Source organism: Heptranchias perlo, chromosome 23, assembly GCF_035084215.1.
Source record: "Heptranchias perlo isolate sHepPer1 chromosome 23, sHepPer1.hap1, whole genome shotgun sequence".
NCBI lineage: Eukaryota > Metazoa > Chordata > Chondrichthyes > Hexanchiformes > Hexanchidae > Heptranchias > Heptranchias perlo.
This window is the reverse complement of record NC_090347.1, coordinates 11,811,472-11,839,232: the sequence shown is the minus strand read 5'-3', so window position 1 is coordinate 11,839,232 and position 27,761 is coordinate 11,811,472. Positions and strand designations below refer to the sequence as shown.

General features: G+C 44.2%; 1 protein-coding gene across 1 annotated transcript in view; it reads left to right on the top strand.

Annotated features, from left to right (window-relative positions):
* The window catches only part of LOC137341448 (dynein axonemal heavy chain 17-like), a 574,489-nt gene that overhangs the window by 313,061 nt on the left and 233,667 nt on the right, over positions 1 to 27,761 (top strand). Inside the window, exons 39-41 of the mRNA XM_068004561.1 lie at positions 1,481 to 1,708; positions 3,126 to 3,263; positions 23,415 to 23,547. Of these exons, the coding sequence (XP_067860662.1) occupies positions 1,481 to 1,708; positions 3,126 to 3,263; positions 23,415 to 23,547 (499 nt within the window). The remainder of the gene's footprint in view (positions 1 to 1,480; positions 1,709 to 3,125; positions 3,264 to 23,414; positions 23,548 to 27,761) is intronic.

The window sequence follows — 27,761 nt, the reverse complement described above, 5'->3', positions numbered from 1 at the left end:
GCTCCTGCTCTGCGGTGACTTCCGAGCTGCTCCCTCTCATTCTCCAGCCCTATGAGACCACCCATGTCTACAGCCAGACTATTTTTGAGGCAAGCAACAACGTAAAGTGCAAGACCAGCAAAATTTTGCTGCATTTATCTGAGTTTTTTGGACTGATTTTTCCCCACTGATTTTCTTACATTTTAAACTCTAAAATTAAAACCTAAAAAAAACATATTTTTAAAATTGCAGAAAAAAACTGACTTTAATGATCTTACTAATAGGAAATCTATGCACCATGTTGAGGTTAATGAGGTGTGTACATTTAAAGGTAAGTAACTGAATATGGAAACAAATATTGCTTCAAATATAAGACTTCAAAATTAATTTTAGATATTTATCAACCTTTGCCAAGGCTGAGAGGAAAGAGAAATGCCAGGCTTAAATGAAGTGAAAGGAGGCACAAAATATATTCCGTGGATAAGTGACAAAAAAGTAGTACTGCAATGTTTGATAGCTGGAAAAACGGACATGCAGCTGAAGTGGATGTGAGGAGGGTTACCCTGTTTGGCAGTTCAGGAACTCCAAACACATTATGGGATCATCCTCTAATTTAAATAAAATTTGGACATTGAGCTTGGCATTTGACAACTGCACAGACTTTTAGCACGACAGGCACTTCAGGACTGCATTATGACATGTCCTACGCATTGGGACTGAGCAGAACTTGGTAGCCCATACTGTGATGCACCAACGACCAATACACAGCACCATTGTGGGCACTGATCATCTTGTTATTAGCCTCTAAATATCCTTTGCTCCTACTTTATAGTAATATTTGTGTAATTCTTTTAATTCATAGGCCCATTGAATAAGAGATGCTGATGTTTTCTGTAATGTACCGCCACTCTTTGAACCTCCTTTACCAAAAATGTACTTACATCACTCCTCAATGTTATCTACAGGTCTTGCAGAGCCTGTTGCTAAAACTAGCTTTGTTCTCGCACCTTTAAGCCATTTTATATCCCAATGGTACACTCTACAGCTGAATTCTCCAGCTATTCAAAATTTATACTCTTTCAGGTGGCTTGTTAACCGCTTCACAGATGTGATAAGAATTTTTCAGATGTGTTATAATTGACTGATACTTTTTAATTGCTGCTAATGAAATGGGATTTCTTCGCCAGCACTTAGGAATGCTGAATTCTCCCACAATTTCATTACAGTTTCAACAACAACAACAGCAACTTGCATTTATATAGTGCGTTTAGCATGGTAAAAACGTTCCAAGGTGCATTACAGGAACATTATCAGACAAAATTTGACATCGAGCCACATAAACAGATATGGTCAAAGAGGTAGGTTTTAAGGAGTGACTTAAAGGAGGAGAGAGAGGCTGAAAGGTTTAGGGACGGAATTCCATTGTTTAGGGCTTTCATTGAAATGTTTCATTAAAATATTAGTGACACCAAATATGTCACAATGTAATCTTCTTTCACAGGACCACTATGATTGGGGATTGCGGGCTATCAAATCTGTGTTGGTTGTGGCTGGCTCTTTGAAAAGAGGAGATCCAACTCGTCCTGAAGACCAGGTTCTTATGAGAGCCTTGAGAGACTTTAATATTCCAAAGATAATAACAGATGATTTACCTGTGTTTATGGGACTTATAGGAGATCTATTCCCAGCACTAGATGTGCCAAGAAAGAGAGATTTAGATTTTGAACAGGTAATGCAATTATACGGATCAGCTATAGTTACACGTGCTTAGTTTTCAAACGATTTACAAAATGCTAACAAGTGATCACATATATTCACAGACTTAAACGTGTTTTCTCCCAATGTCAGATATATTTATATATTTATACATAGAATCTGATCAGATATTTGGACCAATATAAAGGCAGGAACCTTTCTTCTTTGTATGTGACTTTTCATATAATGTGGACAGTGTAATTGTAGATAAGTATATAGAAGTCATTGGGACAACCCTAACATCAAGCTATTTCATACTGAACAATGTAACTTCTTCTTCCAACCCATCCTAAAAGAATCCTCAAGTGCTTTTGTCTGTCTGAAGAATCTGAAGTAATTACATGTCTAAATTTGTATTTGTTTTCAACAAATTTCTGTTTTGAGGTTAATAGTTATCATATTAGTACCTATGACATTATTGCACCAGTGACAAGATAACTAGAATCATAGAAAGATTACAGCACAGAAGGAGGCCATTCGGCCCATTGAGTCCGCCCCGGCTCCATGCAAGAGCAATCCAACTAGTCCCACTCCCCCGCCCTTTTCTCGTAGCCCTGCAAATCTTTTCCTTTCAAGTACTTATCCAGTTCCCTTTTGAAGGCCATGATTGAATCTGCCTCCACCACCCCCTTGGGCAGTGCTTTCCAGATCCTAACTAAAGTACGTTAACCAGATCCTAACTATTATGCTGAAAAGCATGTAGTTATTGATGCAATTGTAATTAATAAGCAAATTGTACTTAATGTGCTGCACTGTTGAAAGTGCCTCTTTCAGATGAGATGTTAAATCGAGGCCCCGTCTGCCCTCTCAGGTGGACGTAAAAGATCCCATGGCACTATTTCGAAGAAGAGATTGGGAGTTCTTCCCGGTGTCCTGGCCAATATTTATCCTTCAATCACCATCACTAAAAACAGATTATCTGGTCATTATCACATTGCTGCTTGTGGGACCTTGCCGAGCGTAAATTGGCTGTTGTATTTCCTACATTACAACAGTGGCTAAACTTTAAAAAGTACTTCATTAGCTGTAAAGCGCTATGGGACGTCCTGAGGTCGTGAAAGTCGCTATGTAAATGCAAGTCTGTCTTTCTTCCTTTCTTTCTTTTATTGTCATAACAAGCAGATGAATTATAATCTTAAAATTAGAGCTAGGCCATTTAGAAGTGAAATAAGGAGCACTTTTTCACCCAAAAGGCTGTGTGACATGGCGAAACAGGCACAAGAGGCTGAATGCCTACTTCTGTTCCTGTGTTTCTATAGTTAACAACATGATGTAGAATTGGTGCACTGCTCTTGTACTATTTGTAGACCATAAGTGAATTTAAGATAATTTATATTCAGCTATTTTAATAAGCTTTATTTAACAGGATAGATTTTCTTATGTTTGTATAGGTTGTTAAGCAGTCAATACTTGCACTCCATCTACAACCTGAAGATAGCTTTGTTCTGAAAATAATTCAACTCGAGGAAATACTTCAAGTACGTCACTCAGTCTTCGTCATTGGTAACGCTGGAAGTGGAAAATCTCAGGTACATCCTAGTTTGAAATGCTTGATGTAGCAAAAGAGTGATTTTTTTCATTTTCTGCATGCCATGATCTACAACTTAAATGTGTGATTACATCAATTGTTCCCTCATTGTGAACATATGGCTTCAGTATACCAAATTACAACAAATGATCTACATAACCACATTGATTCACAGATTTAATGAGGAGGTTGTACGTATAGTTCTGGCCAGAAAAAAATACTTTGGTAGAGGGGAAGGTCAAATAACCAGGAGGATGGGAAAATCTATGCCAAGTCCTATTCTGAAAATATTCTACTATTAGCTCGCCTGAGGTACAAATTTAAGAGCAGCTCTAAGCAGAATTATTTTCAGACTGGCTCCCAGAACTAGTGGAAAATAGTCTGGCCCTGAAATTCTTGTGGGCCAACTCTGCCAGAGCAAGTGTACCTGAGTGGAACCCCATATGCTGTAATTCAAAGCTATTGATCATGCCCAAATTACAGGGACAGGGTCATTTGCATGAATGGTGTGGGCATATCATTTCCATAAGGGCACTTTGGGGGTGACCACCCCGATATGCCCTTGGAAGGTGGAGCAGGTCACAGTTGTTCCACCTGAGGTGCCCCAAGGCCCCAATGAAGCCATTGTCCCTGCAAACTAAAAGTAAATGTTTGGGGCTCATATTTGGTATGAGTTGTGTTGAGACCTATTAAGAATGTAGTGGGCATAATTCCAGCGAACTCCCCCAGATACATTCACTTGATGTGGGAATGCCATCAGGCAGAAGATCTGCCCTTGGCCCTCCCTCATCAGAATTTAAAGGGGCAGTAAAAATGGGGTGGAATCCCTGCATAACCTTTCCGCTCTCTCTGACCCCAAGAATTTCAGGTCCTCTATATATAACATCAGGCATAATCCTCATGTCCCTCCTCTTGAGAGGGACAGTCATATATCAGAGCTTTATGAGGAAGGCAGAGATGTTGAGTGTCATATTCTGTAAATTTACCTGAAGTCTGAGGTCCAGAGCCAGAAGTCCCATCAATGAACAGCATCCCAATCAGCCAAATTAAGATCAGTCACAGGAAAGTTAAACTTCATCCTGTGTATCCTTCACATACTGCTTTATGTTTTGACACAACATTAATAATGTTATCCAGTGAACCTCAGGAATCATCACCTCCAGCATCTGAAGTTGCTGCTTCAGGATCAGCTAACAGACATAATGTATACAGTAGTGCAATGGATATGGTACTGAACTAGCAATCCAGAGGTCTCAGGGACGATTTTCATCTGTTGTCCTCCCTATTATCTGGTGAGAGCGGGGCGGCAGCAGCATAAAAATCAGAAAGACTTGCATCTTACCAAGATCTCATGCGAGACTCACCTGATACAATCTTCAGCCCGGCCTTGAAATAGGCATCCAGCACTCCCGCCCAGAAGTGGAATGAGCCTCATAATAATATACATATTATGTGCTGCTTGCAGGGCTCCCAAGCCATTTTCGTCTGTGGGAGCATTGCTGATCTTATTTCTAGAACAGGCCCGCAATCAATGGGCTTTGCAAGTTGTGAAGGCTGCATTACGAGTGCTATTTAAAGAGATCCTCATCTGATTTAAGATAAATCACTGGAAGGTCTTTTGCTTGCTGTTTGCTTGTTGGAAATAATGGTTCTTTTGAATTTCTGCACCTATTGCTATTGCTGGGACTGCCTCTACAGTCTAATGCGCTGATAAAGGGCTTCTGTCAGCACTAAGGATGGCAACATAAGAGTGATGGTTGGATTACAACTGTGTCTGGAGGAGGAAGAACAGCAGGAGGAAAGGCCAAACAGAGCTACAGCTACAGGGGTGGGAAAGTGGGGAGACAAGGGACAAGGAGGAGAGCTAGAAGGTCTCCTTACCCAATCCAAGCCTTCAGTTCCCAAACCTTGTACCTGCAGTTTTTTGAGGAGCAATGCATAAGGAGATTGCGCTTCTCCAGAGAGGCAGTCTCAGAGTTGTGCCACATCCTGCAGCAGGAACAGCAGCCCACTGCCACAGCACACACAGTCTTGCCTGTGGCAGTAAAAGTGACAACTACCCTCAACGTCTTCGCCTTGGACTAATTTCAAGCTGCAGCAGCCAACATCAGCCAGTCTGCAGTCCATGTCCGCATTGCACAGGTTACAGATGCACTGTTTGTCAGGGCTAATGACTTCATTAAGTGCCCTGTGGATATCTGCAAGCAGTAAGATTGGTTTCTGGAATTTGTTATGATAGCAGGCTTCCGCAGGTGCAGGGCATCGTCGTTTGCACGCACATTGCCCTGTGGGCTTCTATGGAAGACCCTGGCATTTATGTCAACTGATTTGAGGACTGCTTTGTTAAAAAAAATTCTCGGGATGCGGGCAAGGCCAACATTTATTGCCCATCCTTGGTTGCCTTTGAGAAGATGGTGGTGAGCTTCCTTCTTGAACTGCTGCAGTCCATCTTGGTACCGGTTTGATATAATTGAGTGGCTTGCTAGGCCACTTCAGAGGGCAATTAAGAGTCTACCACATTGGTGTGAGACAGGAGTCACATACAGGCCAGACCGGGTAAGGATGGCAGATTTCCTTCCCTAAAGGACATCAGTGAACCAATTGGATTTTTATGACAATCCGAAAGCTTCATGGACACTTTTAATGATACCAGCTTTTTATTTCATTCAAATTCTCAAACTGCCATGGTGGGACTTCAACTCACGTTTTCTACATAATTAGTCCAGGCATCTGGATTACTAGTCCAGGAACATAACCACTGCTCTACTATACCCATCTGCCTGGGGATAAGGGAGATCCCGTCCAGACCTGGCTGATGTAATCATTGATGTGCAATCTAACTTCTGTGGCGGACGGAAGATACAATCAGACCCAGGCTTCCATCAAAGCTCTCATTGAACAGACCATCGGGCTACTGAAGCAGAGGTTCTACTGTCTGGACAGGTCTGGAGCTACACTCAGTACAGCCTACAGAGGGCGTCCAGAATTGTGCTGCTGTGCTGCATGCTTTCTAACTTTGCCATGCAGTGGGGGGCCCAAAGCATGAAGAGGAAGAAGACTGAGGAAAATGGGGGTGGCAAGGATGCCTCAGGGGTCTAAAATCTGCCAGCAGCCATCCTATCATGGTCTCCCACAGCCTATCCAGTTATGAGTAGCCTCTATTTCTTTTCATACAATTGAAAAAGCCCAATGCCCAATCTCACCACAACATTCAAAACAGGACCAGATTTCCTACACACTTTCAAACTAACCATCACCCTGGTGAAATCCCCTAGTGCCTGTCTTACATGCTGTCTTGTCTACTCTGGTGCTCCTGTGAAGTACTTCCCCAATGGCTGGAGCAAGGGAGGAGGAAGGTTGCTGTGTCTTAGATGAGGGCCCTTAAGGGCTATAGTAGGTGATCTGTAGCAGCTCGGGCCGAAGACGGCCTGGCATCAGACTGAAGTATCTCAACAGTCGCTGTGGCTGGCCAGCCCAGCTGGCTTCCTGGCGCCAGGGTGGGTAGTGATTGAAGGGGTGGCAAGGGAGCAAGTGGGCTGTTGTCTTAGCAAAGGGAAACCTGTGCCACTCCCATAGTGCCACTGCCACCCCCATGAATCAGCAGCACTTCACTCCCGCTGATCTGCGGGAAAGCAGACTGTAGAAGGTCCATGGGGTAACTGAACCATGAGGTAACGGGAGTTGTGTATAGGCCCCCTGGTAGCAGCTGTGAAATGGCAGAATGTATAAATGCAGAGATTAGACAAGCACGTAGCAAAGGCAAGAACGTTTTGATGAGGGATTTTAACTTTCATATTGATTGGGGGTAAGCAGATGAGCTCATGTCAGAAAGGTGGCAAATTTCTTGAATGTGTTCAGGACAGCTTTCTGCAACAATATGTCCTAGAACCAACAAGGGGTCAGGCCATATTAGATTTAATAATGAGTAATGAGCCAGATTTAGTTAACAGCCTAACGGTGCATGAACATTTAACTAATAGCAATCATAATATGATCGAGTTCAACGTTGTGTTTAAAAGGGAGAAACCTGTGTCAGCTGCTAAGATTCTAAATTTAGGTAAGGCTGACTTCAATGGGATGAGACAGAGACTGTCAACAGTAAACTGAAAAAATCTGTTAATGGGTAAAATGATAGAAGATCAGTGGGAGGTGTTCAAAAAAGAATTTAACGTGATACAGAGCTAGTTTATACCCCGAAGGGCCAAGAGCTCTACTTGCCAAAAAAAAAAGCCATGGACGACAAAAGAGGTAAGGGACAACATAAAACTAAAAGAAAAAGCATACAAAAATACAAAAAATAGCACAGATCCTGGAGACTGGGAGTGATACAAAGAACAGCAAAGGGTGATAAAACAGATAGTTAAAAAGGGAGTATGAAAAGAAACTTGCAAAGGATATCAAAATCAACACTTTTTTAACAATTATATTAGGAAAAAAAAGGTGGTCAGGAGCAACGTGGGCCCCTTAAAAACTGATAATGGTGATAGTATAAATGAAAATAAGGAAACGGCAGACATGTTAAACAATTACTTTGTGTCAGTATTTGCAGTAGAAGAGGATAGCATGCCGGACACCCCAAGGAAACTAATTTTGAATCAGGGACAGGGTCTCACCATAATTAATGTATGCAAATTAACAGTAATGAAAAAAATAATGGTATTAAAGAGTGACAAATCGCCAGGACAAGATGGTTTCCATCCCAGGGTTTTAAAGGAAGTAGGTGAGAACATTGCAGAAACCCTAACTATAACCTTCCAAAGTTCTCGATTTAGGAACTGTTCCTTTAGATTGGAAAATTGCACATGTCACTCCTTTATTTAAGAAAGGGGTGAGAGGGAAACCAGGGAATTATAGACGAGTTAGCCTGACATATGTTGTCAGGAAATTACAGGAGTCTATAAGTAAGAGTAGAGTGATTGAACACCTTGAAAATTTTCAGCTGATCAGAGAGAGGCAGCATGGATTTGTAATGGGTAGGTCATGCCTGACGAACCTGATTGAATTTTTTGAAAAGGTGACTAAAGTTGTGGATAGGGGAATATCTATGGATGTTGTTTATATGGACTTCCAGAAGGCATTCGATAAAGTTCCTCATAGGAGACTTAGCTAATGTTGAAGCTCATGGAATTGAGGACAAATTATTGACCTGGTTAGGAAATTGGCTAAGCAGCAGGAGACAGAGTATGGACAATGGGCAAGTACTCAAATTGGCGGGATGTGACTAGTGGTATCCCACAGCGATCTATGTTCGGGCCTCAACTATTCACTATATTTATTAATGACTTAGATGACTGGATCGAGAGCCACATATCCAAGTTTGGCAATGACACAAAGATAGGCAGCATTATAAGCAGTGTAGATAGAAGCATAAAATTATAGAGAGATATTAATAGATTAAGTGAATGGGCAAAACTGTGGCAAATGGATTTCATTGTGGGCAAGTGTGAGTTCATCCACTTTGGACCTAAAAAGGATAGATCAGAGTACTTTCTAAATGGTGGAAAGCTCGAAACAGTTGAGGTCCAAAGAGACTTAGGGGTCCACGTACATAGATCATTAAAATGTCATGGGCAGGTACAGAAAATAATCAAAAAGGCTAATGCATATCTAGAGGACTAGAATACAAGGGGGTAGAAGTTATGCTACAGCTATACAAAGTCCTGGTTAGGCCACACCTGGAGCACTGTGTTCAGTTCTGGGCACCACACCTTAGGAAGGATATATTGACCTTGGAGGAAGTGCAGCATAGATTTACTGGAATGATACCTGGACTCCAAGGGTTAAATTACGAGGCAAGATTACACAAGCTAGAGTTGTATTCCCTGGAATTTAGGAGATTAAGGGGTGATTTGATCGAAGTTTTCAAGATATTAAGGGGAACTGATGGGGTAGATATAGAGAAACTATTTCCGCTAGTCAGGGAGTCTAGGACTAGGGGACATCGCTTAAAAATTAGTGCCAAGACTTTCAGGAGTGAAGTTAGGAAACATTTCTACACGCAAAGGGTGGTAGAAGTTGATGCTAGCTCAATTGATAATTTTAAAACTGAGATTTGATAGATTTTTGTGAACCAAAGGTATTATGGGGCTAAGGCAGGTAAATGGAGTTAGGTCACAGATCAGCCATGATCTCACTGAATGGCAGAACAGGTTTGAGGGGCTAAATGGCCTACTCCTGTTCCTATGTTCCTATGAAACCATTGTCCATATGGTTTCCCAGTATGACCAAGGTAGGGGAGATGGTCCAGAGCTTGCATGGTACCAGTATCAGCATTCCTTAGAGATGCTATGCCATATTCCAGAGACTCCTCCAAGGAGGGCCTCGCTGCAGCATCCATTGAGCTAACCACATGCTCCATGGATGACTGCAGAATGTCAATGCCACAGAACCCCACAGAAATTGGACGTGAACTCCTCCACAATGGCTGACATGCTGCGGAAGCTCTGTGGCAGGCAATCCAATGCTTATGGTGCACAGCAAGCCTCTTCCTTTTATAGGCTGGCCCCCTGAGGTCTCCATCTTTATTCTCTGCAGCAGCTTGCCCACCTGGAAACTGCTTGCTGAGCTGCCCTTTCCACTGGCACAGCTGCTGCACACGTGTATGTAAATTCACCAAGTGCATACCCCTCTAACTCACTATCTATAATTTGTGGGGTGCTAATTTCTGAGTTGGTGCTTGCAAGGCTTAGAGCGAGTGATTGTGTTTCTGCTAGGGGGCTCTCCTCTTCTTCAGCTGCAACATGACAAGGGACTTCTGATGGACCTGGAAAGAGGGGAAACGGAAGAGGTTAATAGGTGTTGGCAAAAGTAAGCAGTAGTAGATGCCACCTGGTTTTTATGTAGAGTGTGAGGGAGGGAGTTCAGTATAAGGAGAGAAGCCTGGGAAGATACTCACACCCTACTGCATGTATCCTCCAGCCTGTCATAAGAACATAAGAAATAGGAACAGGCCATATGGCCCCTCAAGCCTACTCCTCCATTCAATGAGATCATGGCTAATCTGCGACCTCAACTCTGCTTTCCCGCCCGATCCCCATATCCCTTGATTCCCTTAGAGTCCAAAAATCTATCAATCTCATTCTTGAATAAACTCAACTGAGCATCCACAGCGCTCTGTGGAAGAGAATTCTAAAGATTCACAACCTTTTGAGTGAAGTAATTCCTCCTTATCTCAGTCCTAAATGTCCTACCCCTTATCCTGAGACTATGCCCCCTAGTTCTAGATTCTCCAGCCAGGGGATACAGCGTCTCAGCATCTACCCTGTCAAGCCCTCTCAGAATCTTCTATGTTTCAACGAAATCACCTCTCATTCTTCTAAACTCCAGAGAATATAGGCCCATTCTACTCAATCTCTCCTCATCGGACAACCCTCTCACCCCAGGAATCAATCTAGTGAACCTTCGTTGCACCGCCTCTAAGGCAAGTATATCCTTCCTTAGGTAAGGAGACCAAAACTGTACACAGTACTCCAGGTGTGGTCTCACCAAAGCCCTGTACAATTTCAGCAGGACTTCCTTACTCTTGTACTCCAACCCCCTTGAAGTAAAGGCCAACATACCATTTCCCTTCCTAATTGCTTGCTGTACCTGCATACTAACTTTCTGTGTTTCGTTTACAAGGACACCCTAATTAACCTGTCTATATCCCTTTGCAGACTCTTTGTGTCCTCCACACAGCTTACTTTCCCACCTAGCTTTGTATCATCAGCAAACTTGGATACATTATACTTGGTCTCTTCATCTAAGTCATTAATATAGATTGTAAATAGCTGAGGCCCAAGCACTGATCATTGTGGCACCCCACTAGTTACAGTCTGCCAACCTGAGAATGACCCGTTTATCCCTACTCTCTGTTTTCTGTCCGTTAACCAGTCCTCTATCCATGCTAATATATTACCCCCATGAGCCCTTATCCTGTGTAACAACCATTTGTGTGGCACCTTATCGAATACCTTTTGAAAATCCAAATATACAACATCCACTGGTTCCCCTTTAACTATCTTGCTAATTACATCCTCAAAAAACTCCAGTAGATTTGTCAAACACAATTTCCCTTTCATAAAACCATATTGACTTTGCCTAATCACATTATGATTTCCTGAGTGCCACGTTACCACTTCCATAATAAATTCCAGTATTTTCCCGACTACTGATGTCAGACTGACTGGCTGTATTTCCCTGTTTTCTCTCTCCCTCCTTTCTTGAATAGCAGTGTTACATTTGCTACCTTCCAGTCCACTGGGACCATTCTAGAATCTAGGGAATTTTGGAAGGTCACAACCAATGCATCCACTATCTCTGCAGCCATCTCTTTTAGAACCCTAGGATGTAGGCTATCTGGTCCAGGGTATTTGTCAGCTTTTAGTCCCATTAATTTCTCCAGTACTTTTTCTTTATTAATATTACCTACTTTAAGTTCCTCCCTCTCATTAGACCCTTGGTTCCCCACTATTTCTGGTATGTTTTTTGTGTCTTCTACTGTGAAGAAAGATACAAAATATTTGTTTAACGCCTCTGCCATTTCCTTATTCCCCATTATAATTTCTTCTGTCTCTGCCTCTAGGGGACCCACGTTTACTTTCACTACTCTCTTCCTTTTTACATACTTGTAGAAGCTCTTCTACTCTGTTTTTATATTTCTTGCTAGTTTACTCTCATATTCTATTTTCTACCTTTTTATCAATTTTTTGGTCATCCTTTGCTGGTTTCTAAAACTTTCCCAATCCTCAGGCTTACTACTGTTCTTGGCAACATTATAAGCCTCTTTTAATCTGATACTATCCTTAACTTCTTTAGTTAGCCATGGATGGATCACTTTTCCCTTGGGGTTTTTATTCCTCAATGCAATGTATATTCGTGGAGAATTATGAAATATTTCTTTAAATGTTCGCCATTGCTTATCTACCATCATATCTTTTAATCGAATTTCCCAAGCAACCCTCATACCTATGTAATTGGATTTGTTTAAGTTTATGACTCTAGTTTTGGACTTGAGTATGTCACTCTCGAACCTAATATGAACTTCTATTATATTATGATCACTCCTCCCCAGAGGATCCCTTACTATGAGATTACTAATTAACCCTGTCTCATTACACAAAACAAGATCTAAAATGACCTGTTCCCTGGATGGTTCCACACGTATTATTCTAGGAAACTGTCTCAAATGCATTCCATGAACTCATCCTCCAAACTACTATTGCCAATTTGATTTGCCCAGTTTATATGAAGATTAAAGTCCCCCACGATTATTGCATTACCTTTGTTACAAGCTCCTCTTATTTCTTGATTAATATTCTGTCCAACAGTAAAACTACTGTTAGCGGGCCTATAAGCTACTCCCAGCAATGTTTTCTGCTCCTTGTTACTTCTTATCTCCACCCATACTGATTCTATTTCCTGATCTTCTGAGCCAAGATCCTGTCTCACTACTGTCTTTATATCATCCTTTATTATCAGGGCTATCCCCCGCCCCCCTCTTTTTCCATTTTATCTGTCTTTTCGAAAAGTGAAGTACCCTGGAATATTTAGTTCCCAACTTTGAAAACCTGGCAACCACATCTCAGTAATGGCTACTAGATCAAACTTATTTATCTCTATTTGTGTCATTAATTCATCTATCTTGTTACGAATGCTTCGTGCTTTGAGGTAAAGCGCCTTTAATTTTACATTTTTACTATTTTTTTCCTGATTTGACCTTATTCACTGATGCACTATTACCTCTAACTCTCCATTAACCTGTATTAACTCTCTGTCCCTTCCTGACACACTCTGCTTCTCTTTACCCAAATCACTACATTGTTCAACAATCTTGTCATTTCTCTTTAGATTTATAAATTTGCCCTTACCTAAACTCTCCCCACACCACCACCCCACCGCCCCCCCCAGCTTTTTAGTTTAAAGCCCTATCTACCGCCCTAGTTATTCGATTTGCCAGGACACTGGTCCCAGCCCGGTTTAAGTAGAGCCCGTCCCAACAGAACAGCTCCCTCTTTTCCCAGTATTGGTGCCAGTGCCCCATGAATTGAAACCACTGTCTCCCACACCACTCTTTGAGCCTCGCATTTAACTCTCTGAACTGTTTGAACCAGAGCGGGACAAATATCCTTGCGGGGAGGTTTGCTAGCACTGTTGGGGGGGCTTTAAACTAACTTGGCAGGGGGATGGGATACAGAGTGGAGCTACAATAGGGGGTGATGTGCAGCCAAATATAGAGAAAAAAACAAGTCAGCTTGGAAGACAGGGCAAATATGTGAGGGCAAGGCTGGATGGCATCTATTTTAATGCAAGGAGTCTTGCGAATAAGGTGGATGAACTGAAGGTGTTGATAAACACATGGGAGTATGATATTGTTGCTGTCACAGAGACATGGTTGAGGGAGGGGCAAGACTGGCAGCTCAATATTCCGGGGTACAGAATCTTCAGGCGAGACAGAGGGGGAGGTATAAGAGGAGGGGGGGTCGCAATATTAATTAAAGAATCAATTACTGCCATAAGGAGGGATGATATATTAGCAGGTTCCTCTAATGAGGCCATATGGGTGGAGCTTAAAAACAAAAAGGGGGCAAGCACTTTGATGGGAGTGTACTATAGGCCCCCAAACAGTCAGGGGGAGATAGAGGAACAGATATGTAGGCAAATCTCAGAAAATTGTGCAAATAATAGGGTAATAATAGTGGGGGATTTCAACTTCCCCAATATTAACTGGGATACTCAGAGTGTAAAAGGCTTAGAGGGTACAAAATTCTTAGCGTGCATCCAGGAGAGCTTTTTGAGCCAGCATGTAGAAAGTCCTACAAGAGAGGGGGCGGTACTGGACCTAATTCTAGGGAATGTGGCCGGCCAAGTGGAAGAAGTGCTAGTACGTGAGCACTTTGGTGACAGTGAACATAATTCGGTGAGATTTAAGGTGGTCATGGAAAAGGACAGGGAGGGGCCGGAAATAAAGGTTCTAAATTGGGGGAAGGCCGATTTTAATAGGATAAGGCAGGATCTGGCCAAAATGGACTGGGATCAGCTGCTTGTAGGAAAATCCGCATCGGAGCAATGGGAGTCTTTCAGAAGGGAGATTGAGACCATACAATGGCAACATGTTCCCGTAAAGGTAAAGGGTGGTTCCAAGAACTCCAGGGAACCTTGGATGTCAGGGGATATACGAGAATGGATTAGGAAAAAAAGGAGGGCTTTTGGCAGATACAAAAGGCTAAAGACGGAGGAAGCCCTAGAGGAGTACAAAAAGTGCAGGGGGATACTTAAAAAAGAAATTAGGAGATCAAGGAGGGGCCATGAAATAACACTGGCGAGCAAAATAAAGGAAAATCCTAAGATGTTTTATAAGTATATTAAGGGTAAGAGGATGACTAGGGAAAAAATAGGGCCCATTAGGGACAAAAATGCAAAAATGGCAATCTGTGTGTGGAGCCGGCAGATGTAGGAGGGGTTCTAAATGAATTTTTTGCATCTGTTTTCACTATGGAGAAGGACGATGTAGACATAGAAATACGGCAGGGGGACTGTGATATACTCGAACATATTAACATCGAGCGGGAGGAGGTATTGGCGGTTTTAGCAGGCCTAAAAATGGATAAATCCCCAGGCCCGGACGAAATGTATCCCAGGCTACTGTGTGAGGCAAAGGAGGAGATTGCGGGGGCTCTGACACATATATTCAGAACCTCTCTGGCCACAGGGGATGTGCCAGAGGACTGGAGAACCGCTAATGTAATACCATTATTCAAGAAGGGGAGTAGGGAAAAACCGGGGAACTACAGGCCAGTGAGCCTAACATCAGTGGTAGGAAAATTATTGGAAAAAATTCTGAAGGACAAAATTAGTCTCCACTTGGAGAAGCAAGGATTAATCAGGGATAGTCAACATGGCTTTGTCAAGGGAAGATCATGTCTGACTAATTTGATTGAATTTTTTGAGGGGGTGACTAGGCGTGTGGATGAGGGTAACGCAGTGGATGTGGTATACATGGATTTCAGTAAGGCCTTCGATAAAGTCCCCCACAGGAGACTGGTCAAGAAGGTACGAGCCCATGGAATCCAGGGTGCCTTGGCACTTTGGATACAAAACTGGCTTAGTGGCAGAAGGCAGAGGGTGATGGTCGAAGGTTGTTTTTGTGACTGGAAGCCTGTGGCCAGTGGGGTACCACAGGGATCGGTGCTGGGTCCCTTGCTGTTTGTGGTCTACATTAATGACTTGGATATGAATGTAAAAGGTATGATCAGTAAGTTCGCTGATGATACAAAGATTGGTAGGGTGGTAAATAGCGAGGAGGATAGCCTCAGTCTGCAGGACGATATAGATGGGTTGGTCAGATGGGCGGAACAGTGGCAAATGGAATTTAACCCGGAAAAGTGCGAGGTGATGCACTTTGGAGGGACTAACAAGGCAAGGGAATACACAATGAATGGGAGGACCCTAGGCAAGACAGAGGGTCAGAGGGATCTTGGTGTGCAAGTTCACAGATCCCTGAAGGCGGCGGAACAGGTAGATAAGGTGGTAAAGAAGGCATATGGGATACTTGCCTTTATTAGCCGAGGCATAGAATATAAGAGCAAGGAGGTTATGATGGAGCTGTATAAAACACTGGTTAGGCCACAGCTGGAGTACTGTGTGCAGTTCTGGTCGCCACACTACAGGAAGGATGTGATCGCTTTGGAGAGGGTGCAGAGGAGATTCACCAGGATGTTACCAGGGCTGGAGCGCTTCAGCTATGAAGAGAGACTGGGAAGATTGGGTTTGTTTTCCTTGGAGCAGAGGAGGCTGAGGGGGAACATGATTGAGGTGTACAAAATTATGAGGGGCACAGATAGGATGGATACTAAGGAGCTTTTTCCCTTCGTTGAGGGTTCTATAACAAGGGGACATAGATTCAAGGTAAAAGGCGGGAGGTTTAGAGGGGATTTGAGAAAGAACTTTTTCACCCAGAGGGTGGTTGGAGTCTGGAACTCACTGTCTGAAAGGGTTGTGGAGGCAGGAACCCTCACAACATTCAAGAAGCATTTGGATGAGCACTTGAAATGCCATAGCATACAAGGCTACGGACCAAATGCTGGAATATGGGATTAGAGTAGACAGGGCTGATGGCTGGCGCGGACACGATGGGCCGAAGGGCCTCTATCCGTGCTGTATGACTCTATGACTCTATGACCCTATGCCAATTTGCGCGTGGCTCAGGTAGTAATCCAGAGATTATTACCTTTGAGGTTCTGCTTATTAATTTGGCCCCTAACTCCTCAAACTCCCTCAGCAGAACCTCATTCCTAGTTCTACCTATGTCGTTGGTTCCAAAGTGGACCACGACAACTGGATCCTTCCCCTCATGCTCTAGGCTCTTCTCCAGCCATGAGGAGATATCCTTAATCCTGGCACCGGGCAGGCAACACAGCCTTCGGGACTTCTGGTAACAGCTGCAGAGCACAGCATCTATCCCCCTGACTATACTATCTCCTACCACTACCATATTCCTTTTTACTCCCCCCACTTGAATGGCCTCCTGTACCATGGTGTCGTGGTCAAATTGCCCCATCCTCCCTGCAGTCTTTATTCTCACCCACACAGGTAGCAAATATCTCGTACCCGATGGACAAGGTCAAAGGCTGAGGTGCCTCCATCACTGCATCCTGGATCTCCATACCTGCCTGTCTCGCAGTCACATCTTCCTGTCCCTGACTACAGACCAAATCTAAACTACTACCTTACCTAAGGGGTGTTGACTGCCTTCTGAATCAAGGGCCCTGATATTACCAGGGAGGCGGGTTGGCAGCGGGGGGGGGGCGACTGGGTGTGTGGGTAACCTGCCCAGTAAAATCCGTCCGTTCCCCACGCGATCGTGGGTAAATTGAAGCCACTAAACATGGCTTCCGGATATCCCATCGGAAACCTGCGCAGCGGGCAGACTGCGCACCCGCATCACAGGCTGTCAGCTGGAGGAGCCCTATTTAAAGGGGAAGTCCCTCCAATGACTGATCCTGCAGCAAAGAACCACACAGCACCATGGAGCAGCCCAGGGGAAAGGCTGCCCCCAGGTTTAATGATGACTCACTCCAGGTCTTACTGGATGGGGTGAGGATGGGGAGGGAGATCTTCTACCCGGCGGACGGGAGGAAGTGGCCTGCCTCTGTCACCAAGAAGACGCGGCTCGAGATGGCAGAGGAGGTCAGCAGCAGCAGCAACGTCTCCCGCACCTGGATACAGTGCAGGAAGCGCTTCAATGACCTAACTAGGTCAGCCAAAGTAAGTACACTTACTCATTCTCCTACACTCCACCTTCCACATCACCGTCCCCACCCCACAACTCCTTCGGCACTGCCAACACTACTCTATCACATCACTCCTCACACCCACTCAAACCTCATCCTCAACTTACCTGCACTTACTCACCACCCCAGTACTCATCCCACCACTACCACTCAACCCAGTCCTCATACAATGTCATGGCTCTGTCTCATACTCACCCTCTGATGCATTTCTTTCACGATCAGCCTCACCCAAACCAATGCATTCAGTGGTTGGCCACGTCACCATCCCTCACTCACGCCTCTCTACTTTCTCCACTTACAGGAGAAGAGAGCCCAGAATGCAACGAGAGAGGGCGAAGACCGGAGGGGGGTCGCAACATCAGGTCGTCCTCACGGACGCAGAGCAGGAGGCTCTTGATTTGAGCTGCACTACTGATGCCTGTCCGTCGGGGACGCCGGGACCGCCACCTGACAAACGGCTGGTGACAGAACTTTAACATTCAGCACTCACAATAGCAAATGATGTTAACATGCCCTGCCATCTTCAGCACCTCAACATCTGTCAGCATGCTTAATATTGCCTTCTGTTCTCTTACAGGGCCTTCAGTGACTGCTGTGACGGCGGAGGCCGCTTCTCAGAGGACCTGCCGGCCTCTGAGGGGGCACCGTCACATCTGAGTGAGCCATCCAACAGCGCAGATGCACACACCTCGGTGGGTCCCCGTCCTCACTTAGTTGGGGTTGCACATGGTGAGCCACCACACACTTGTGAGCACGAGCAGACACTGGTGGCAGGGGCAGCTGTGGAGAGTCCGCCTCGGTGAGAGCATTCTTCTCCAGGCTCTGCTCAGCTGGACACAGATGCTGAACCCTGGGGGCCATCCTTTAAAAGGAGATTGATCGAGGGGCAGCATCACATTTGCGAGGTGCTGGAACAAGTGCCACGCCCACTCTCCACAATCGCGCAGAGGATGGAGGAGTCCAACTCCTGCATTAGTGGAATGATGGCATAGGTACAGGAGGGAATCTCTGAGATACTGTCACAGGGACGTGAGGGCATCTCTGAGATAGTGTCGCGGGTAAGTGTGGGAATGTCTGCGATGGAGGGAAGGCTAACCTCCGTCGAGCTTCAAGCATGGCTCACCAATGAGTCCATTGAGGCCCTGACAACGGCCCTTCGGACTCAGGGTGAGCAACTTTCTACCGCCTTAAACAGGCAGGCAGATACACTAGCACTGGCCTTACAAGGCATCACACATGTCCTCCAAACTGTCATCCAGCAGGGTGGTAGGAGTGATGTGGGCCTGGCCCATGAGAGGGATGATGGCGAAAGGTGTCATGGAAGTGGAGACGCCACTCAAAGCACTTCCACATCTCACCCGTTGCCCCTCTCTCAACCAGTACCCGCAATGCTGCCTCCTCTCCAGGTGGTCGCATCTGCCCCTGCACAGGTGCAGGTGGAGCAGTTTTTGGAGGGGCCCTCACAGGCACCGAAACTCAGAGGGCATAGGCCCAAAGCATCTAATCGGTCAGGACAAGAACAAGGGCAACCTGCCACTACCTCTGCTGCAGCCACAGTGGAAGCACCACTTAGGAGTACTCATAAGCGTAAGGCGAAGGTATTGTGAGCACAAAGGGGATGCACAAGGGTGTTTGACGGTTTGTCATGTTTTTTATTTATATTTGATTTTTGTTAACGGCACATTAAATATTATTATTGTAACCACTATTGCCATGTCTTGGCCATTCTTGACTGGCTTGTGTAATAAGTCCCTTTCATGACGTTCACCATGAACACCCACACTTGATGCCACCCATTGGGTCACCCTACATTGGGTGTATGTGTAGTTGCACGACTATTTTGAGCAGGTGTCTGTGGCGCAGCACTGTGTTGTGGAGCTCCACATGGCGGAGGTGGACGGCGTGCCTGGCGAGGCTGGTGATGTTGCTCATCCGAGGATGAAGTGATGAATGCAGCTATGGCGCCGCCCCCCCCCCACCCATCCTGACAGTGTGAGTTTGAGGTGGTCCGCAAAGTAGATAAATGTGTTTGCACAGCAGAGTTTAGGGTATAAATTAAGCATTTTGAGTGGAAAGACAAAGGTCTTGCAGTCAAAACTTTGTCTGAAGTGACAGAGTGCCCTGCTGCAATAAATGAGGTTTTCCCCCACAACTGTCAAACAATCCTTTGCATCTCCCACTGGCTGCTGGCTGAAACACGTCTGCTCCAACAGGGAGTGTTTCCCACAGCACAGGAAACACGCTGAGGATCCTTCAAAATTGCACTCCTGCCAAAATCTCCACTCAATGAGGTCTGTCAAGTACCTCAAGTATCTAGCTATCTAAAGCAGCAGTTCACCAGCTTTAATTGCCGGTGGGAGTCCCGCATTCGGAAGCTGCGCGCGCACCCGAACGTGTCACTGGGGAACCCGGAAGTCAACGCGTTGGAGCCGGGCTCTGAACCCGCTCCGGGATTCTGCCATTTTAGGAGCCCCTCGCCCCTAATGCACCCGCTCAGCCATCTGAAAATCGGCCCCAAAGTGTCCAGATAGCTCTCCCCACTCCCTGATGCATCGCAATGTCTGCAGCTCGGACTTCAGCTCAACAACTCTGAGCCGAAGTTCCTCGAGTTGCCTACATTTACCGCAGATGTGGTTGCTCGGGATCTCGCTGGTCTCCACCAACTCCCAGATGCTGCAGTTACGACACAACACCTACCCTGCCATCCCTATCTAATCTTGTTTTATATATTTAATTAGTTAAAGTTTTTATTCACTCGATATTTTTAGTTTTATTAACTAATTAGTTTATCCAGTTTAAATTATTAATTTAATGAAGTAATAGTTATAGTTTCCCAGCTGTTAGTTTAAACCACTGCCCTAACTTAGAGACCAAAGAAAGGGTAATACTCACCAACCAATCACCTACCTGCTCTCCTGTGACATCACTTCTTGATTGTTTTTTGTTTTTGCTAACACCCTGCTCCGCGCTCTGCCGATTCTGCTGCCGCCGCTTTTTAAGCCTTCTCCTCAGCCTCTCCCGTGGTGCTCCGCGGCTGTCCACCTGCAACAACGTGCCCTCTCCCTCTGCCAATGATGTCAATAGCAGCCTTCTCCATTGGTGTGAGCACTTGCATAAACAATAGATCTCCTCCAGATCTTGCTGTTCTATGCCAGCTTAAACTTGCAGGAAGAGTGGGAGTGGCTTAGTGTGTTCCCTGTTGCAGGGTTGGGAAAAATGTGTGAGGCATCTGAGATGTGCACGCTGAGAGGAAGAAGCAGCAGGTGTGGAGAAAAAGGGTAGGTGGATATGAGAGCTATGGCAAGTGCTGAGTGTGCACTTGGCAGCAGAAGGAGGTGCAGGGAAGTGTGCTGCTGCCCTTGGATGAGAGTCATGGGAAGAGGAGGAGGGAAGGCATAGTACTGCTGGGACTGATGTAGGGTGGTACACGGCTGTGCAGAGACTAAGGGAGATATGAACAGGAGCCTTACCGTAGCAGCTCTGGTCACGTCATTGCATTTCTTTCAGCATTACTGCCATGTCCTGGGAGTGATGCTGGTGGCATTCACATGAATGGCCCCCTCTCTCCACTGCGATTGCGTAATTTTCCTGGGCATCTGGGGGTCATCATGTGGGAAAAGGAATTTCCTCCTCTTTGCTCTACCAGTACCTCTACAGCATCATCCACAAACCTGGGGCCTTGACTGCAGTCGTCCACTTCTCTGAAAGTGGAAAAACTATTCCAATGTTAAGCCAAGAAAAGTGCACCTTCCTTTTAAGAGGTGCAAGCAGCCTTTAAATCGTGGGAGTCCTGTCGCATTTCCCTCCATCCCAATGGCACAGCTGCCAATAGATAGCGCAAACGTGCTGACAACACCAACAACAACTTGCATTTATATAGCACCTTTTAATGTAGGAAAACGTCCCAAGACACTTCACAGGAGCATAATCAGACAAAACTTGATGCCGAGCCAAAGAAGGAAATATTAGGACAGGTGACTAAAAGCTTGGACAAAGAGGTAGGTTTTAAGGAGAGTCTTAAAGACGGAGCGGCGGGGAGGTTTAGGAATGAGTTCCAGAGCTGACAGCTCACCGTTGATATTAAAATGAGGCCCGACCGCGAAAATGATGTTATCAGGCGGGCACTGCGGATACCCAGCCCACTATCCACCTGATATATGTGGCAAACAAAAATCAGCCACCTCAAGTTTAAATCCCTTCATAGCAAGCTGTGAAATCAGATTCAGTATATCTGGTGATTTGTGGACCATGAAAAGAATGACCATGAAAGCTGCTGATTGTCATAAAAACCCGAATGATTCACTAATATCCTGCAGGGAAGCAAATCTGCCACTCCTACCCATTCTGGCCTAGATGTGACTCTAGTCCATACCATGTGGTTGACTCTTAATGCCCTCCGAATTGGCCTACCTGCTAGAAATAGTCAACAAATGTGACCTTGCTATTATTGTCCACAGCTTCAGAACAAATTTTAAAAACACTCAATAAAGGGGCAGGCTTTACTGGGGTCTCCAGATCTATACCTAGATTACTCCACATTAAAGTGGCTCCATCAGTCAGTGACAGCGAGGAGTTGATATTGGTTAGTGCTACTCTTGGGGCTAGATTGGTATTGAATCCTATGCTCCAATGTGCATTATTTATTGAGGATGACTGGTATTGCCCTTTATTAGCTCCTCTTCACCTTACCAGTCAGCACTGTCATTGGTTCCTAGTGGCATTAATCATCTGGAGAAAAAGTAAAGGCACTCCTCGTCAGTCAGTGCTGTTTGGAAACGTTTGTTCAACCCATTTTTTTTTCTACTGAGACATGCACTTAATTTTCATTGCTTGGATCAGACCACCCAAAGATTTTCAGATCCTCAAACCCACCTGTAGTCAGAGATACTTAGGAGCAGGAAAGGCTTTATCCCTGGGTATTCCACATGGCCTTATCTTCCAAGGGGGTAAGATGCTTACAGTTGAGGAAACCCCCTCCGATGGTTTGCCTGCAGCAAGCATTACATGCCAATTTGTCTTGCAAGAGGATAGAATGACTAAGGGTCAGACTAGCAGTTGAGTGGTGTGTGCCTAGTGGCATGGGAAAAGTGAAGTGAGAGATGTGGAGTTATGAGGGTATTAAAGTAGAAGAGGTTTTAGAGTTGTGCACGGAAGGAATTGCTGTGTGGGGAGCTGGATAGCCTATCTGCAAGATACCAAGTTGGAGCCCATAGTGGGCAAGGCAGAAAAGGGTGAAGTGTGCATTTTGTTATCTTGCCTGCCTTGCTGAGGATGTGAAGCTTCTTGCGGCACTGTTCTGCAGTCAGAACCAGCAGAACCATCAGAACCTTCCTCCAAGTGGAAAGTGTGATAATTCTGGGTAACTTGGTAGTACCTACATGCAGGAGTCTATTCATCCTGCCTTTAATGCCAGGAGGGATTGGAGGTCTAAATGAATTAATTATACATTCTTCTTTGGCTTGGTGCCGTGCAATGCTGCCCTCTGGGCAGAGATGGCACTTGAGTATTCATAATTCTGTCCAAGTGTAATAAAAATATTAGTAATACATGCGGTAAAGTAATTTGAGAGGGAAATCAAACTGTTCCTGTTTTACCTGCTTGGTTCCCAGTGTTCTGTTGAAGAGTACAAATGGGTATGCAAATAAGCATACCCAGAAAACTTCCACGTGTCTCCCTCTAAAGGCCACAATCGGTTGTTACTCATTTTTAAAGGTGCAACAGTGATGTAAATCACATTGAAGAAATCCAGGCCTAAACGTACATTTACTGGTGCAGCGCATTATTACTATTTTAACTTTAAGGTAAAATAACTGTACAAACATTTGAATTTTGAAGCATTAGATTAAATTTTCAGTCAGACTGCTTTTTGTTTGACTTCGTAGGTAATGCGATCCCTGAAAAATACCTATCTGAGCCTGAAACGAAAAGCCATTACTATAGACCTTGACCCAAAAGCTGTAACCTGTGATGAACTGTTTGGAGTTATTAACCCATCCACAAGGGAATGGAAAGATGGTAATCAGTTTGTTTTTACTAAATAATTACTATGCTCAAGAAAGGAAGCGGAACATTACATCCCTTTGCTGGATATTTTCCCCATATTGTCAATGTTTTAAAGTTTATCTGTAGAGTCCATTGGGGGAGGTGAATTCCCTTGGGGTTCTCCCACTCTCTCACCTTAATTTTGCCAGAAGTTTGATCTAAACCCTTTTTGCATGCGTAAAAGGAGCTTCTACCGAACCTCCGCTGAATTTACAGCCGCAGAGCTGGAGAAGCCCTGAGGAAATTCACCCCACATGTAAAATTCTAAAGGCATTTAATATGGAAGCTATATATTTGTTTAAATATGTTTGGAGAATGACTGACAGTCATTTTTATGTTGCTTTAACAGCCATGCAGAAAATGGCAGTCTAAGCATTAACACACATTTAGGCAGTAATAATGTCAGTTCTCAAATTCGAACATATATTTTTACTTGGTAAACCTTTTCAGCGGTGGAGGAAAACCAAGAACTGAGCTATTTAACTTAAGTAACACTGCATGATCCAAATTGTTACCTGGTGTATAAGCTTTATAAGAATGCATTCACAGTAGTGTCGTTGCAAAGTGAAACCGCTTCACATCGATACTGCAGTTATTACAAAATCAAAAGATTATTATGGACATGGAAGGCCATTTGGCCCATTTTAATTCATCCATCCAGTTCTTGTGATTTCCCGCTGTAAGTAAAAGGGGCTAAAAATGTTAAATTATGAGGACAGTTTGCATAGACTAGGTTTGTATTCCCTTGAATATTGAAGATTTAGGGGTGATCTGGTTGGGGTGTTTAAGATGATCAAAGGAGTTGATAGGGTAAATAGAGAGAAACTATTTCCTCTGGTGGGGGAGTCCAGAACAAGGGAGCATAACCTTAAAATTAAAGCACTTCTTCACACAAAGGGTAATGAAAATCTGGCACTCTCGCCCCCAAAAAACTTTTGAGGCTAGGTCAATTGAAAATGTCAAAACTGAGATTGATAGATTTTTGTTAGGCAAGGGTATTAAGGGTTACGGAACCAAGGCATGTAGATGGAATTAAGATACAGATCAGCCATGATCTAATTGAATGGTGGAACAAGCTTGAGAGGCTGAATGGCCTACTCCTGTTCCTATGTTCCTAACTTTGGCAGAAATTCCAAAGAAACAGTGTAATTTGTCATTTACACCATTTCTCCAGAGTTTTCATTCATCTTCTGCCAAAGTTACAACAGGAGATCAGGAGAAACCCCACCGAAATTCAACCCCTATTGTTTCTTAAACAATAACGGAGCTTTGGTCACCATTACTTTTTCTGGAAGTCCATTCCATGTTGTGAATCACTCCAAGTGAAGAAAAACTTCCTGATATCAGGATTTGCCTTTTACTAGTTTGAGCCTGTGCCCCTTTGTCCGACTCTCAGGATTTAAAGTAATATTCCTGATTTGCCTTTTTCATTCCTTTAACTACCTATTGTACCACTATAAGTTCACCATTCAGGCACCCACTTTCCAATTTGAAAAGCCAAAGTTTCTTCAGTCTTTCCCCATAACTCAATCCTCTGACACTCAGGATCAGCCTCCTGGTTCTTCTCTGCACTGTATCCAGTGCCTGAATGTCTCCTTTGTTTCTTGTAGACTAGAACTGGATACAGTACTCAAAGTTGGCTTTATTAGAGCACTGTACAGTTTGATTACAACTAGCTCCGATTTGTATTATACTGTTTTGGTTACGTAGTTTAGCATTCCACTAGCGTTGTTAATTGCTGCTCTGATAGAAACATAGAAACATAGAAAATAGGAGCAAGAGTAGGCCATTTGGCCCTTCGGGCCTGCCCCGCCATTCAAAATGATCATGGCTGATCGTCTAACTCAGTACCCTGTTTCCGCTTTCTCCCCATATCCCTTGATCCCTTTAGCATTAAGAAATATATCTATCTCCTTCTTGAATACATCTAATGACTTGGCCTCCACTGCCTTCTGTGGTAGAGAATTCCACAGGTTCACCACCCTCTGAGTGAAGAAATTTCTACTCATCTCGGTTCTAAATGGCATACCCCGTATCCTGAGACTGTGACCCCTGGTTCTGGACTCCCCAGCCATCGGTAACATCCTCCCTGCATCTAGTCTGTCTAGTCCTGTTAGGATTTTATATGTTTCGATGAGATCACCTCTCATTCTTCTAAACTCTGGTGAATATACATAAGAACATAAGAAATAGGAGCAGGAGCAGGCCAATCGGCCCCTCGAGCCTGCTCCGCCATTCAATAAGATCATGGCTGATCTGATCCTGACCTCAAATCTAAATTCATGTCCAATTTCCTGCCCGCTCCCCGTAACCACTAACTCCCTTTACTTCTAGGAAACTGTCCATTTCTGCTTTAAATTTATTTAATGATGTAGCTTCCACAGCTTCCTGGGGCAGCAAATTCCACAGACCTACTACCCTCTGAGTGAAGAAGTTTCTCCTCATCTCAGTTTTGAAAGAGCAGCCCCTTATTCTAAGATTATGTCCCCTAGTTCTAGTTTCACCCATCCTTGGGAACATCCTTACCGCATCCACTCGATCAAGCCCCTTCACAATCTTATATGTTTCAATAAGATCGCCGGGATTAACCGAGTGAACCTTCTTTGTACTGCCTCGAGAGCAAGTATGTCTTTTCTTAAGTATGGAGACCAAAACTGTATTCAGTATTCCAGGTGCGGTCTCACCAATACCTTATATAACTGCAGCAATACCTCCCTGTTTTTATATTCTATCCCCCTAGCAATAAAAGCCAACATTCCGTTGGCCTTCTTGATCACCTGCTGCACCTGCATACTAACTTTTTGATTTTCTTGCACTAGGACCCCCAGATCCCTTTGTACTGCAGTACTTTCCAGTTTCACGCCATTAAGATAATAACCTGCTCTCTGATTTTTCCTGCCAAAGTGCATAACCTCACATTTTCCAATATTGTATTGCATCTGCCAAATCTCCGCCCACTCACCCAGCCTGTGTATATCCCCTTGTAGGTTTTTTATGTCCTCCTCACTTTCTACTTTCCCTCCCATCTTTGTATCATCTGCAAACTTTGATATGTTACACTCGGTCCCCTCCTCCAAATCGTTAATATAGATTGTAAAGAGTTGGGGACCCAGCACTGACCCCTGCGGAACACCACTGACTACTGGTTGCCAGTCCGAGAATGAACCATTTATCCCAACTCTCTGCTTCCTGTTAGATAACCAATCCTCCACCCATGCCAGAATATTACCCCCAATCCAGTGATTCTTTATCTTGAGCAATAATCTTTTATGTGGCACCTTGTCGAATGCCTTCTGGAAGTCTAAATACACTACGTCCACTGGTTCCCCTTTATCCACCCTGTACGTTATGTCCTCAAAGAACTCAAGTAAATTTGTCAGACATGACTTCCCCTTCGTAAAGCCATGCTGACTTTGTCCTATTAAATTATGTTTATCCAAATGTTCTGCTACTGTCTCCTTAATAATAGACTCCAAAATTTTACCCACCACAGATGTTAGGCTAACTGATCTATAATTTCCAGCCTTCTGCCTACTACCCTTTTTAAATAAGGGTGTTACATTAGCAGTTTTCCAATCTGCCGGGACCTTTGCCGAGTCCAGAGAATTTTGGAAAATTATCACCAAAGCATCCACAATCCCTACTGCCACTTCCCTCAAGACCCTAGGATGTAAGCCATCAGGTCCAGGGGATTTATCCACCTTGAGTCCCATTAATTTACTGAGTACCAATTCCTTAGTGATTCCTCAGAGCCCCCTGTTTGTCCAGTGTTGGGATATTCTTAGTGTCCTCTACCGTAAAGACTGAAACAAAATATTTGTTCAGCATTTTTGCCATCTCCATGTTTCCCACCATTAATTTCCCGGTCTCATCCTCTAAGGGACCTACGTTTGCCTTAGCCACCCTTTTTCTTTTTATTTAATTGTAGAAACTCTTGCTATCTGTTTTTATATTTTTTGCTAATTTATTTTCATAATCTATCTTCCCTTTCTTAATCAATCCTTTCGTTACTTTTTGCTGTCTTTTGAAGACTTCCCAATCTTCTATCCTCCCACTAAGTTTGGCTACCTTATATGTCCTTGTTTTTAGTCAGATACTATCCTTAATTTCTTTACTTAGCCACGGATGGCTGTCATTTCTTTTACACCCTTTTTTCCTCAGTGGATTATATATTTTTTGAAAGTTGT